General features: G+C 45.4%; 1 protein-coding gene across 1 annotated transcript in view; it reads left to right on the top strand.

Moving 5' to 3' along the window:
* Positions 1–8,916, top strand: part of LOC126988030 (double-strand break repair protein MRE11-like) — a 35,096-nt gene extending 26,180 nt beyond the window's left edge. The window contains exons 2-15 of the mRNA XM_050845772.1: positions 16–111; positions 701–863; positions 1,328–1,461; positions 1,746–1,936; positions 2,768–2,972; positions 4,028–4,161; positions 4,545–4,800; positions 5,729–5,946; positions 6,129–6,283; positions 6,674–6,812; positions 6,973–7,109; positions 7,599–7,643; positions 8,232–8,282; positions 8,774–8,916. Of these exons, the coding sequence (XP_050701729.1) occupies positions 27–111; positions 701–863; positions 1,328–1,461; positions 1,746–1,936; positions 2,768–2,972; positions 4,028–4,161; positions 4,545–4,800; positions 5,729–5,946; positions 6,129–6,283; positions 6,674–6,812; positions 6,973–7,109; positions 7,599–7,643; positions 8,232–8,280 (1,911 nt within the window). The 5' untranslated portion in view covers positions 16–26 and the 3' untranslated portion in view covers positions 8,281–8,282; positions 8,774–8,916. The remainder of the gene's footprint in view (positions 1–15; positions 112–700; positions 864–1,327; positions 1,462–1,745; positions 1,937–2,767; positions 2,973–4,027; positions 4,162–4,544; positions 4,801–5,728; positions 5,947–6,128; positions 6,284–6,673; positions 6,813–6,972; positions 7,110–7,598; positions 7,644–8,231; positions 8,283–8,773) is intronic.
* The last annotated feature ends 2,487 nt before the right edge of the window (positions 8,917–11,403 follow it).

Here is an 11,403-nt window from a genome sequence, read left to right on the forward strand (position 1 = left end):
CAGATTTTGTTTCAGGTGAGGGAACAATGTCCATGGAGCAAGATGGCGACTTCCGCATCTTGGTGGCTACTGACACTCATCTTGGGTATGCAGAGAAACATCCTGAAAGAGGTGAGGTAAAGGTAGTTAACCCGTCCGCTGCGATTGGCATGGATGTGGCCTTCACTGTTAGCCTGGCAACATATACTCCCAGGTCTTTCTCTGCCTCTGTGGTGGATAGTGGAGTGTTTCCCATGTGGTATTGGTATGCTGGATTTCCCCTCCCAAGGTTCACGACTTTACATTTTCTTCAATGAATTGTAGCAGCTACTTTTTGTTCCATTCCTGTAGCTTGGTGATGTCTCCTTCTAGGTAATCCATGGTCAAGGGGTTAATCCATGCCTTAAATAGGTAGCCCTTATGGTACAGCCCTACCTTACCCACACAGGCTAACGAATCCATCAAAAGCTATTGGCACAGCAAGGCATCCCTTTTCAGCCCCAGGCATCTCTAGGATTAGGGCTCTCAAAGACAGGAAATAATCAAGTATGCTTTATAACAGTATTTGATCAGCTTAGTGTACAGTAGACCAGGAAACGTTTGGGTCATTCAGTTCATCGTTTCAAGGGTGACCACTTATTTCCTTTTCTCCTCCCAGACATCCCATTTGGCCCATACACACACCACTTGCTCATGATGTAACGTAATATGTTTTCCTCAGGCAATGACAGCTTTGTGGCCTTCGAGGAGGTGCTGCAGATGGCAGTAGAGCATGCCGTAGACTTCATCCTCCTTGGAGGCGATCTCTTCCATGAGAACAAGCCATCTCGCCACTGCCAAGTGCGCTGTATGGACCTCCTACGTAAATATACCTTTGGGGACAGGTGAGAGGACCATTGCATTAATCTGTTTGTATGTTGGAAGCACTTTTGTTGTGATTAGACATTCAGACTTCTAGTTGTCCTAAGTTTATAGACACTCATCCATCTGTATTAGCTACTTTTTTCTGTCCCCATTTTTTCTAAACTGCAAACACTACCCTTCCAGAAAATAAACTTCAATTGTAATGCACTGAAAAAATTCCATGGCCAAAGTATCAACAGAAGAGGTTTCGAGAGCCCTGAAAAAGTAGCTTATCTTTATTCATTCAAACGTGAGTGCCAAACTTTGCTTAACCTCAATTATTTTTATCACATTTGGGACTAATTTTTGCACTCATCTCCTCACATATAACCCATTTATGTTTATAGTCAACCCACTTCCAATGTCCTTTAATAACCCTATGCTTCACCTTGTCTTGGGTCTATCTCCCTACTTCAAGATCTCAGCAATTCTTCTTCCATTACAGGCCGGTATACTTCGACATCCTCAGCGATCCTTCAGTTAACTTTCCACACACCAAACAGGTTAATTACCGAGACCCAAACCTGAATGTGGCAATACCTGTGTTCTCCATCCACGGGAACCACGACGATCCCTCAGGTGTGTGTGTGTGTGTGTGTGTGTGTGTGTGTGTGTGTGTGTGTGTGTGTGTGTGTGTGTAATAGTCATGACCTTTTGATTAGAAGTATTAGTACATTCACCATATTTCACCATATTTTTTAGTTTTAGATTTTTTACAGTAAAAGAAGCAGCTGATGTGCCCATACCATCTAAACCTTTGCCTCCTCAGCACACTCAACAATTCCTCACCTTCTTGTGTGATGCCCTCTCTTCTCCCAGTGTAGGGCTTAACTATTTTCCTCATGTCCTGTGTATGCTTTCAGGTCTTGGGTTCCTGTGTGCCTTGGAGATGCTGTCCAGTGCCGGGCTCATCAACTACTTTGGGCGGGTTACTGATCTGAATGAGGTGAGGATGTCGCCCATCCTCATGCAGAAGGGGAAAGCCAAGCTGGCTCTGTACGGGCTCTCCTCGGTCAAGGATGAGAGACTGCACCGCCTCTTTGTGGAGAATAAGGTACTGAGGTGCTTCTGTTGCTGCTGCAGAAGGAGGAGGAGGAGGAGGAGGAGTGGTGGTTTTCTGGCTTTTCTCTCATTTCTTTTTCTCTTTACTAACTCATTTCTCTTTTTCCCTTCTCGTTTTTTTTCTCTCGTCCTCTCATATATTTATTTACCTGTACTTTTGTGACTTTATAATTGATTTCTGCATCTTATATCTAAAGAGAAAGGGACATTGATTTGTTATTTGTGTGACTAATCCTGTTATATATGAATTAAGATTGCTTGGAACACATTGATGGTATGCCGAACACAAGATAACCACAGAACGTAAAGTAGAGAGTTGTTGTGATGCAGGACTGACACTATTTAAGGCTATGTAGCAGTATTTTCTCCCTTAAAGAAATTTGGGTTGTTTGATTCAGCACTCTGGGTAGTTAAGTTCAATATATTTTTTTCATTCTCTGTACTTTTCTATCACTTTCTGTTTTCATATTTATGTCTGCTCATTGGGGGTCTGTATCAATTCTTTATTTTTCCTTGATCTTGATAATAATAATAACAGATTTTGCTTTGTATCTATAACTCTTCATTCACTCAGTTAATTAATGGGACCATACGCAGGAAGGGACATTGCCTCACCCACCCTGTGACACCAAGCTCGGGGGTTCCTCCATGCTGGCCCCCTTCTCATCCTAAGTACCTCCCAGCAGGATCTATCAAATTGCTCAAACCATGTACTCTGTGGGCATCCCTTTGGCCTCCTCCACTCAAAATTGTCTCCCTCCTCCACTCAGGATTCTCTCATATAGAAACTAGCAACACAATGAGCTTGGTCCTCTTTCCTCAGGTCAAAATGCTCCGCCCCAAAGAAGCCATGACGGAGTGGTTCAACATGCTGGTGGTGCATCAGAATAGGGCCAAGCGAGGTCCCTCCAACTACTTGCCCGAGTCTTTCCTGGACCCCTTCATCGACCTGGTCATCTGGGGCCACGAGCACGACTGTATCCAGGAGCCCAAACAGTCCAGTCAGAATTTCCACATCCTTCAGCCAGGTATGTCAAGGGGTACCGCACATACTCTTGTCAGTGTTGATTTTTTAGTGATTTTTTGAGGCTGAATTTAAGGGCCATTCTTTATGTAGATACAATACTTTTTTGGGGGGTGTTTCTTAATTTCTTCTCCCTCCTCTTTCTTCTTTTTTTTACTTCTTTTTCTTCTTCGTCTTTCCTTGCTTTCTTTTCTTCTTTTTTGCTTCTTTTGCTTCCCTTCTTAGAGAGGCTTTCTACATAACAAAGTGACGTCATTCTTTGTTGATTTATACCATAAGGTGCTGGTTATCATGTGTTTGAGGATACCCTAAATTTAACCTAACCTAACACAACCCCAAGCAGTTACTATAGGTCTTGACTCAGAAAATTTATATATGCTTCCTTACTAATGAGACTTTCTATACAACAAAGTGAGGTCATTCTTTGTTGATTTATACCATAAGGTGCTGGTTATCATGTGTTTGAGGATACCCTAAATTTAACCTAACCTAACACAACCCCAAGCAGTTACTATAGGTCTTGACTCAGAAAATTTATATATGCTTCCTTACTAATAAGACTTTCTATACAACAAAGTGAGGTCATTCTTTGTTGATTTATACCATAAGGTGCTGGTTATCATGAGTTTGAAGATGCCCTGAACTTAGTCTAACTTAACCTAACAAAACCCCAAAGAGTTACTATAGGTCTTGACTTGAAAAATTCATATATGGTTCCTCACTAATGAGACTTTCCATACAACAAAGTGAGGTCGTTCTTTGTTGATTTATACCATAATGTGCTGGCTATCGTGTTTGAAGATACCCTAAACTTAACGTAACCTGGGATGTACTCGTATACATTTTAGTGCCCAAGCACACATATTAGACAAAGCTTTCATAGGCATTTTGGGCATTTCCAAGGGTAGTTTAATGACCCTAGTGATATTTTGATTCTTCCTTTGTGTCAAGAAAATGAAAAATCACTCATGAAAACCCGATTAATCTCCTTTATGACCTTTGGAAATAGTTGATGTGAGAGACGGAAGCATCTAAAAATACCAACTATTGTCCCCTCAGGCAGCTCTGTGGCGACCTCCTTGTGCCCCGGCGAGGCTCTGCCAAAGTGCGCCTTCCTGCTCCAAGTCAACAGCCAGCAGCAGTTCAAGGTGGATCCTCTGCCCCTCAAGACTGTCCGCCCCTTCATTTTTGAGGTACGTTTGATTTAATATTTGAGTATCTTCAATATGAGTTGATGTGATGTTTCCTCAATGTTATATTGGGAAAAAATTGTCAACTAACTTAATGAATAATGTTTGCCTGTATTTTCATATTCCTTGTGTATGTGAGTGTTCTAAGCGCTAATTGGTTCACGGATAAAGAAAGGCAATAATTGGTGACCCCGGAGTGACCACCGCCTCCTGGATTTACCACCGCCCTCTTGGATTACCCTAACGGATATTGACTTTCTCTATCCATGAACCGATTAGCATTAGAACACTCACCGCCAACAAGTGTGTGTGGGGTTGTCTAAATTGAACTCTCCAGTCAGAAAGCCTTGTATTCATGAATTTATGCTCTCCCTCGTCACCCTCAGGAAATCGTTCTCTCCGAATTTGATATCGATGAGGAAGTGAGGCAGTTGAAGGGCAAGATGGAGGAAGTTAAAGAGAACAATGCACATGATAGGTTGATGAAGGGCAACCTGTGGGCAGGGGCCAAAGGCAAGGGAGGCCGTGGGCGGAGGGCTGGCGAGATCCTTCCTCAGCCTAAAATCAAAGTGAATCCTGTGGAGGTATTCATAGAGCAACGCGTGAGGGAGCTCCTGAAGAAAACAAAGGCGCTGCAGACAGGTGAGCTGAAGTTTTGTTGGTATTTCCCCGGCAGAATGTCATAAATTATCTTGTTAACCCGGTAGCAGCGGGGATCATGTTTCTTAATGGTCCCTCTAAGCGAGAAAAATGAGAAAAAATCATCATCCATACAAACCATTTCATAATATATATCAAAGCATTTGTGATCAGTTTATGTATCATCTTTTTTTGGGGGGTTATATCATGGCACAAATTTGGCCCGTCGCTGCTACACGGTAAAGCCACAAATTTGGCCCATCACTGCTACCGGGTTAAATAACTTTCTTTAAACTTTTTTGGAAGACTAAGTACAGGGCAACATTTACATCAACACCACTTTCTGGCAGGGACGCTTCCAAACCCCTCTCAAGTAGAAGTGGTCACACAGGGGCGGAAAATTCAGTTTCTTCTTTATATTTTGGATCTTAGTTTCCTGGATTTGGGAGTCATTTTGCCTTCTTTCTGATTCCTCGCTTTTTTAACATCACTTCCAGCCAAAATTCACTCCTTCCTTCTGTTTCCTCTTTTTTAACATCACTTCCAGCCAAAATTCACTTCTTCCTTCTGTTTCCTCTTTTTTAATATCACTTCCAGCCAAAATTCACTTCTTCCTTGTTTCCTCTTTTTTAATATCACTTCCAGCCAAAATTCACTTCTTCCTTGTTTCCTCTTTTTTAATATCACTTCCAGCCAAAATTCACTTCTTCCTTCTGTTTCCTCTTTTTTAACATCACTTCCAGCAAAAATTCACTTCTTCCATCTATTTCCTCTTTTTTAATATCACTTCCAGCCAAAATTCACTTCTTCTGTTTCCTCTTTTTTTAACATCACTTCCAGCAAAAATTCACTCACTTTACTTTCTGATTCCCCACGTTTTTACATCACTTGCAGGAAAATATTCACTCACTCACTCTCCCCTCTCTCCCAGGGCACCCAAAACAGCCAACTCTTCCCCTGGTAAGGATACGAGTGGTCTACACGGAGGAGGAGCAGATGTTCAACGCCTGCCGCTTTGGGTACAGGTTTGAGGGCTTGGTGGCCAACACAGAGGACGTGGTCATCTTTGCCCGAGAGAAGGCTGAGAGGGGAACTAAGACGGAAGGGCTAGCCTCTGCTCTTCCCGACAATCTCATCAATGTAGACGATGTGAGTTTTTTTCATTGTTAACTTCACACTTTTTTTATCTACTCTTTCTGTACCATTAGCCTTACTAGAGCATGTTCCAGCTTTAGTCTACTCTTCTCCTACTTCTGCTGTGTCTTCTCTCCATCTAGTCTTCATTATTGAAATGTTTTTATATATGCTGAGTCTTCTTCACTTCCCTGAAGGTCAACAGCACTGTAGAGGAGCTGGTGGAGGAAATCTTCAAAGTCGGTTCCCTACCAGGCTGTGAGATGCACCTCCTCACAGAACGTGGGATGGGCAGCGCTGTTACTGCTTTTGTAGAGAAGTCTGACAAGCATGCCTTGTCCAACATGATAGAGTAAGTGCCTCTTCACACTGCTTCTGCACCAACCCCAATACATCACTTTCTCATTTGTCAGCTAGGGCTCCACCCTACTGGATTTCATAGCTGAGTCTAACTATAGTCTGGTTATCGTTTTCAAATCTTAAAATCTTACCGTAAAATTCTAATTATTTCATATCAATCTTTTGCTTTCAAAATTCCGTTTACTGCAAGAGAAGCTGATCATCATATTTATTTGTTGCCTTATTAATGAAATAGCTCATTGTCTACATAGGAAATCTGTGAGGTGGCAGTTAATCATAACCTCCTAGGAATTTGTTTAGTTGCATTCTTATTCTGCCAGACCACTGCAGTTTTGATCCTTAAATTTTAATGAATTGTCAATTTTATTTCCTGTGCCGGCAGCCACCAGATGAAGCGTACGCAGGACTACATCGTTGGTCTCGATAAGGAGTACGACAACCCAGACGACCTTGAAGCGGACATCCAGGCCTTCAAGGCAATGCGCTGTACTGACGTCAAGCTACAGAGGGAGGAGGAGGAGGTCTGTGTGTTGTGTGTGTGTTTACTTAGTTTTTAATATACAAGAAATAAGCTACCCTGATGGAATCCAAACTCCGAGTCTTAATTGGTCAAATAGTTCTTGGAAATACTGAAACTACAAATATATGTTGATAATTATTATAAATTTTGATTTCCTCCAGTTTTTGGAGACTTTCCAAAGCACAGGTGCCTCTGCGAAGAGCTCTATAGCGGACTCTGATGATGACTCGCCGCCTGACATTGGCAGTTTGGCGTCTTCAGACAGTGATGGGGATACTGGATCTACAGCATCATCAAGGCAAGTTTGTATTGTTGATCATCTTTACTACCCTCACAAACTTTTCACTGGGCTGCCTTCCCTTTTTTAGCTTCAGTGATTTTCCCTAGTACATAACAGTACATGTTGGCCTCCCAGCGCATGTGTACAAAGGTGTCCCCACAGAAATATTTGCTAGTCTTGCAACAGGAGACACTTGATCTGCTAGGGTTTTATCATGATGTGCCTCTTATTAATGCTTTGAAAATACGCATCTTGTTGACAAATCACATTGACGAAAATAGGGCAACATTGCTAAATCATCATCCTTATCTGATGCTTTGTTAAAAAGTTATTCCAGAAAAACTATAACACGGCATGTGAAACCAAGAGTAGGCAGTTTGCCCTCCTCTGAGTTATCTTATCTCTTGCTGTTATGTTTGCTAATTATATTTTAACAGGAACTATTTTGATTCTCCACTCCGGCCTCAAGGATTGAGGTAATTAAAGTTTATTTTTCTTCTTGTGCAGAGGCAGAGGCAGAGGCAGCAGAGGTGGAAGGGCCAGCACCAGAGGGTGAGTGACACAGTAAACAAATGGTGGTGTTCTGGTGACTGGTTCTTTTTGGAGTGGACCCAGGCCCAGAGTAAACCTTCAAAGGGCTTTGCATGTGGGCTCCTGGAATACCCTGAGCCTCTCACACAGTCATCAGCTGCTTTGTGTTTTGAATTAACTCTGAAGACAGAAGACAGGTATAGTGACACACTGAGACTAGGCCTGGCACTGGCGCGATCAGTAGTGGGCAGGTACACTGGCTTGAGACATGGACACTTAAATAGTGACTGAAGAGGTAAACTGATGCCTTCGGTGATAAGTGTCTTCGCAGAATCATGGAGTATTACTGGAATGATCGCCCATTAGGGAATTACCCCAAGATTGAATAGAAACCTATTTCCTGCATAGTCCATGAGTCAAGTCTGGTTATATGGGCAGGTGGCATGTTATTGGGTTGACCCTGCTTGTCAGACTGTTTCCTTTAAGAGATAATCCTGTGTGGATAAGGCAAGGGGGTGCCCACTAGTTGAGTGTTGTCACACAGTTGTCTTTTTGGTATGGCTTGATGTTGGTGCTCCATGGTGTAACATTGCCCATTTTTCCTTCCAGAAAAACCACCACCTCCACACGGGCCCGCAGGGGACGGGGCAGGATATAAGTGTAAGTACTGCTGCACGAAAACTTATCCTACAAACTCATTCACTGAAAGTATATCAGTAGAGTGTGTTCATCAGGGAATATAGAATTAGGCATGTTTGATCTTCCCCAGTCATTTACAGGGTGGGTCAAGCACCAATATGTTGACAGTAATTCCACTGTTATACAGCACTGCCTCATCGCTTGATCATAATAGTACACAACTTTGTGAGAGTTTAGTAGTGGAAGTGAGGGTATAGTCATTCTGAAACTTCAGTGAATATCAGCCTTATCCCTATCTCAAAAGCTGTCTCTCTAATTAACACTAACTTTTATTAGGTTCTGCAGCATTATAGGATCACATCATAGGTCTTTTATTCCCTTGAGTATTATTATATTGATTATACATATGTAGAACAGAAATGACAAAAAAGCAGTAGGTGCACAAGGGATGGAGAAGTCTTGTGACAAGCTGATTCAGGGACGTCTGCTAATGTGGTGCATCCTCCTTGCAGGCGTGGAGGGGAGGGGCCGCATGAAGCGTGTCCTCATGTGATGGACGAGGGAGCAAGAGTATTAGGGCTGGTGGGTAATAAGCTGACTGAAGTATGAAAGTTATAAGTAAATAAAAACCCAAACTCAAAAGCTGCTGTCTGACCTTATACCTTTGATGTGTTGTGTAATGCCATATGACATTTGTGGCAGGCAATGCTATGGCCATGCCTCTGAATGGGTCATGAAAATAATGTTTGTAATCAACCAGGTCAGGGTGAAGAAAAAAACTTGAGCACTCTTTAACAGACTCTTCAAGGATGGATACCTAAACCCTGGCAATGGTTGTGACTGCTGGCCTCCTCACCTCCACCAGTTAACATCTGACACTCGGCATAGTTACGCAACATTTACTTGAAGCCCAAGTCAAAGCCTAAAGGTCAGGCGAGTGAGTTGCCCAAAGTAGATTAGGCAGCAGAAGTTACTGATAAATAAGACACCCTTGGGTGCTCTGTGTCAGTAAATTTGTCCCTTAACCCAGTAGCAGCGGGGATCATGTTTCTTAATGGTCCCTCTAAGTGAGAAAAATGAGAAAAAATCATCACACACACAAACCATTTCATAATACATATCAAAGCATTTGTAATCAGTTTATGCATCATCTATTTTTGGGGGTTTATATCATGGCACAAATTTGGCCTGTCGCTGCTACACGGTAAAGCCACACATTTGGCTCGTTGCTGCTACCGGGTTAAAAGCCAACTGTACTCACTATGTTATGACAAGATGTATAGGAGACTGTCACAGCCCCAGGATTCAGGCCACAACACCCAACTTGTACCCAGTGCCAAGGAACTGCTGGGTAACAGAACCAAGAATGCAAAGGAATACCATCCGTTCAACCAGGTAGAGAAGCCCAATTTGGCATTGATTTTAAGGTTCATTTCATTTTCTTGCATTAGCAAACTGACTGACATGAACTTTGTGATTACAACTGAGTAACCAATGTGTTTTTCGTTCATCTTTAAAGAAAAATGGAGCCTTAAAAGAACTTGTAACTATTTTAGTGAATAAGAATTTCCCTTTGACAGCCGTCCAGCAACCAAAGCAACAAGTGCAATGTTCCCTTAGATCTGAGGCCACCTGCCACCACCTTCCCCCTCACTCCACCACCTTCCCCTCACCTTGCCCCTCCACCACCTTCCCCTCACTGCCCTTGCTCCACCACCTTCCCCTCACTGCCCACCACCACCACCCCCTCACTGCCCCTTGCTCCACCACCTTCCCCTCACTGCCCTTGCTCCACCACCTACACCCTCAATGCCCACTTCGCTCCACCACCTTCCCCCTCACTGCCACCTTGCTCCAACACCTTCACCCTCACTGCCCCCTTGCTCCACCACCTTCACCCTCACTGCCCTTGCTCCACCACCTTCCCCTCACTGCCCCTTGCTCCACCACCTTCCCCTCACTGCCCCTTGCTCCACCACCTTCCCCTCACTGCCCCTTGCTCCACCACCTTCCCACTAACTGCCCCCTTGCTCCACCACCTTCCCCCTCACTGCCCCCTTGCTCCACCACCTTCCCCCTCACTCCACCACCTACCCCCTCACTGCCCACTTCGCTCCACCACCTTCCCCCTCACTGCCCCCTTGCTCCACCACCATCCCCCGCACTGCCCACTTCGCTCCACACCCTTCCCCTCACTGCCCCTTGCTCCACCACCTTCCCCTCACTGCCCACTTGGATCCACCACGTTCCCCCTCACTGCCCCCTTGCTCCACCACCTTCCCCCTCACTGCCCACTTCGCTCCACCACCTTCCCCCTCACTGCCCACTTAACTCCACCACCTTCCCCCTCACTGCCCACTTTGCTCCACCACCTTCCCCCTCACTGCCCACTTCGCGCCACCAACTTCCCCTCACTGCCCCTTGCTCCACCACCTTCCCCCTCACTGCCCACTTTGCTCCACCACCTTCCCCCTCACTGCCCACTTCACTCCACCACCTTCCCCCTCACTGCCCACTTTGCTCCACCACCTTCCCCCTCACTGCCCACTTCGCTCCACCACCTTCCCCCTCACTGCCCACTTGTCCACCACCTTCCCCTCACTGCCCACCTTCCCCACCACCTCCCTCACTGCCCACTTGCTCCACCACCTTCCCCCTCCCTGCCCCCTTCGCTCCACCACCTTCCCCCTCACTGCCCCCTTGCTCCACCACCTTCCCCCTCACTGCCCCCTTGCTCCACCACCTTCCCCACTGCCCACTTCCTTCCCCTCACTGCCCCTTGCTCCACCACCTTCCCCCTCACTGCCCCCCTTGCTCCACCACCTTCCCTCACTGCCCCCTTGCTCCACCACCTTCCCCTCACTGCCCCCTTGCTCCACCACCTTCCCCTCACTGCCCCCTTGCTCCACCACCTTCCCCTCACTGCCCACTTGCTCCTGCCTTCCACCTCACCCCCTCACTGCCCCTTGCTCCACCACCTTCCCCCTCACTGCCCCTTGCTCCACCACCTTCCCCTCACTGCCCCTTGCTCCACCACCTTCCCCTCACTGCCCCTTGCTCCACCACCTTCCCCTCACTGCCCCTTGCTCCACCACCTTCCCCACTGCCCCTTGCTCCACCACCTTCCCCTCACTGCCCCTTG

Source organism: Eriocheir sinensis, chromosome 67, assembly GCF_024679095.1.
Source record: "Eriocheir sinensis breed Jianghai 21 chromosome 67, ASM2467909v1, whole genome shotgun sequence".
Taxonomy (NCBI): domain Eukaryota; kingdom Metazoa; phylum Arthropoda; class Malacostraca; order Decapoda; family Varunidae; genus Eriocheir; species Eriocheir sinensis.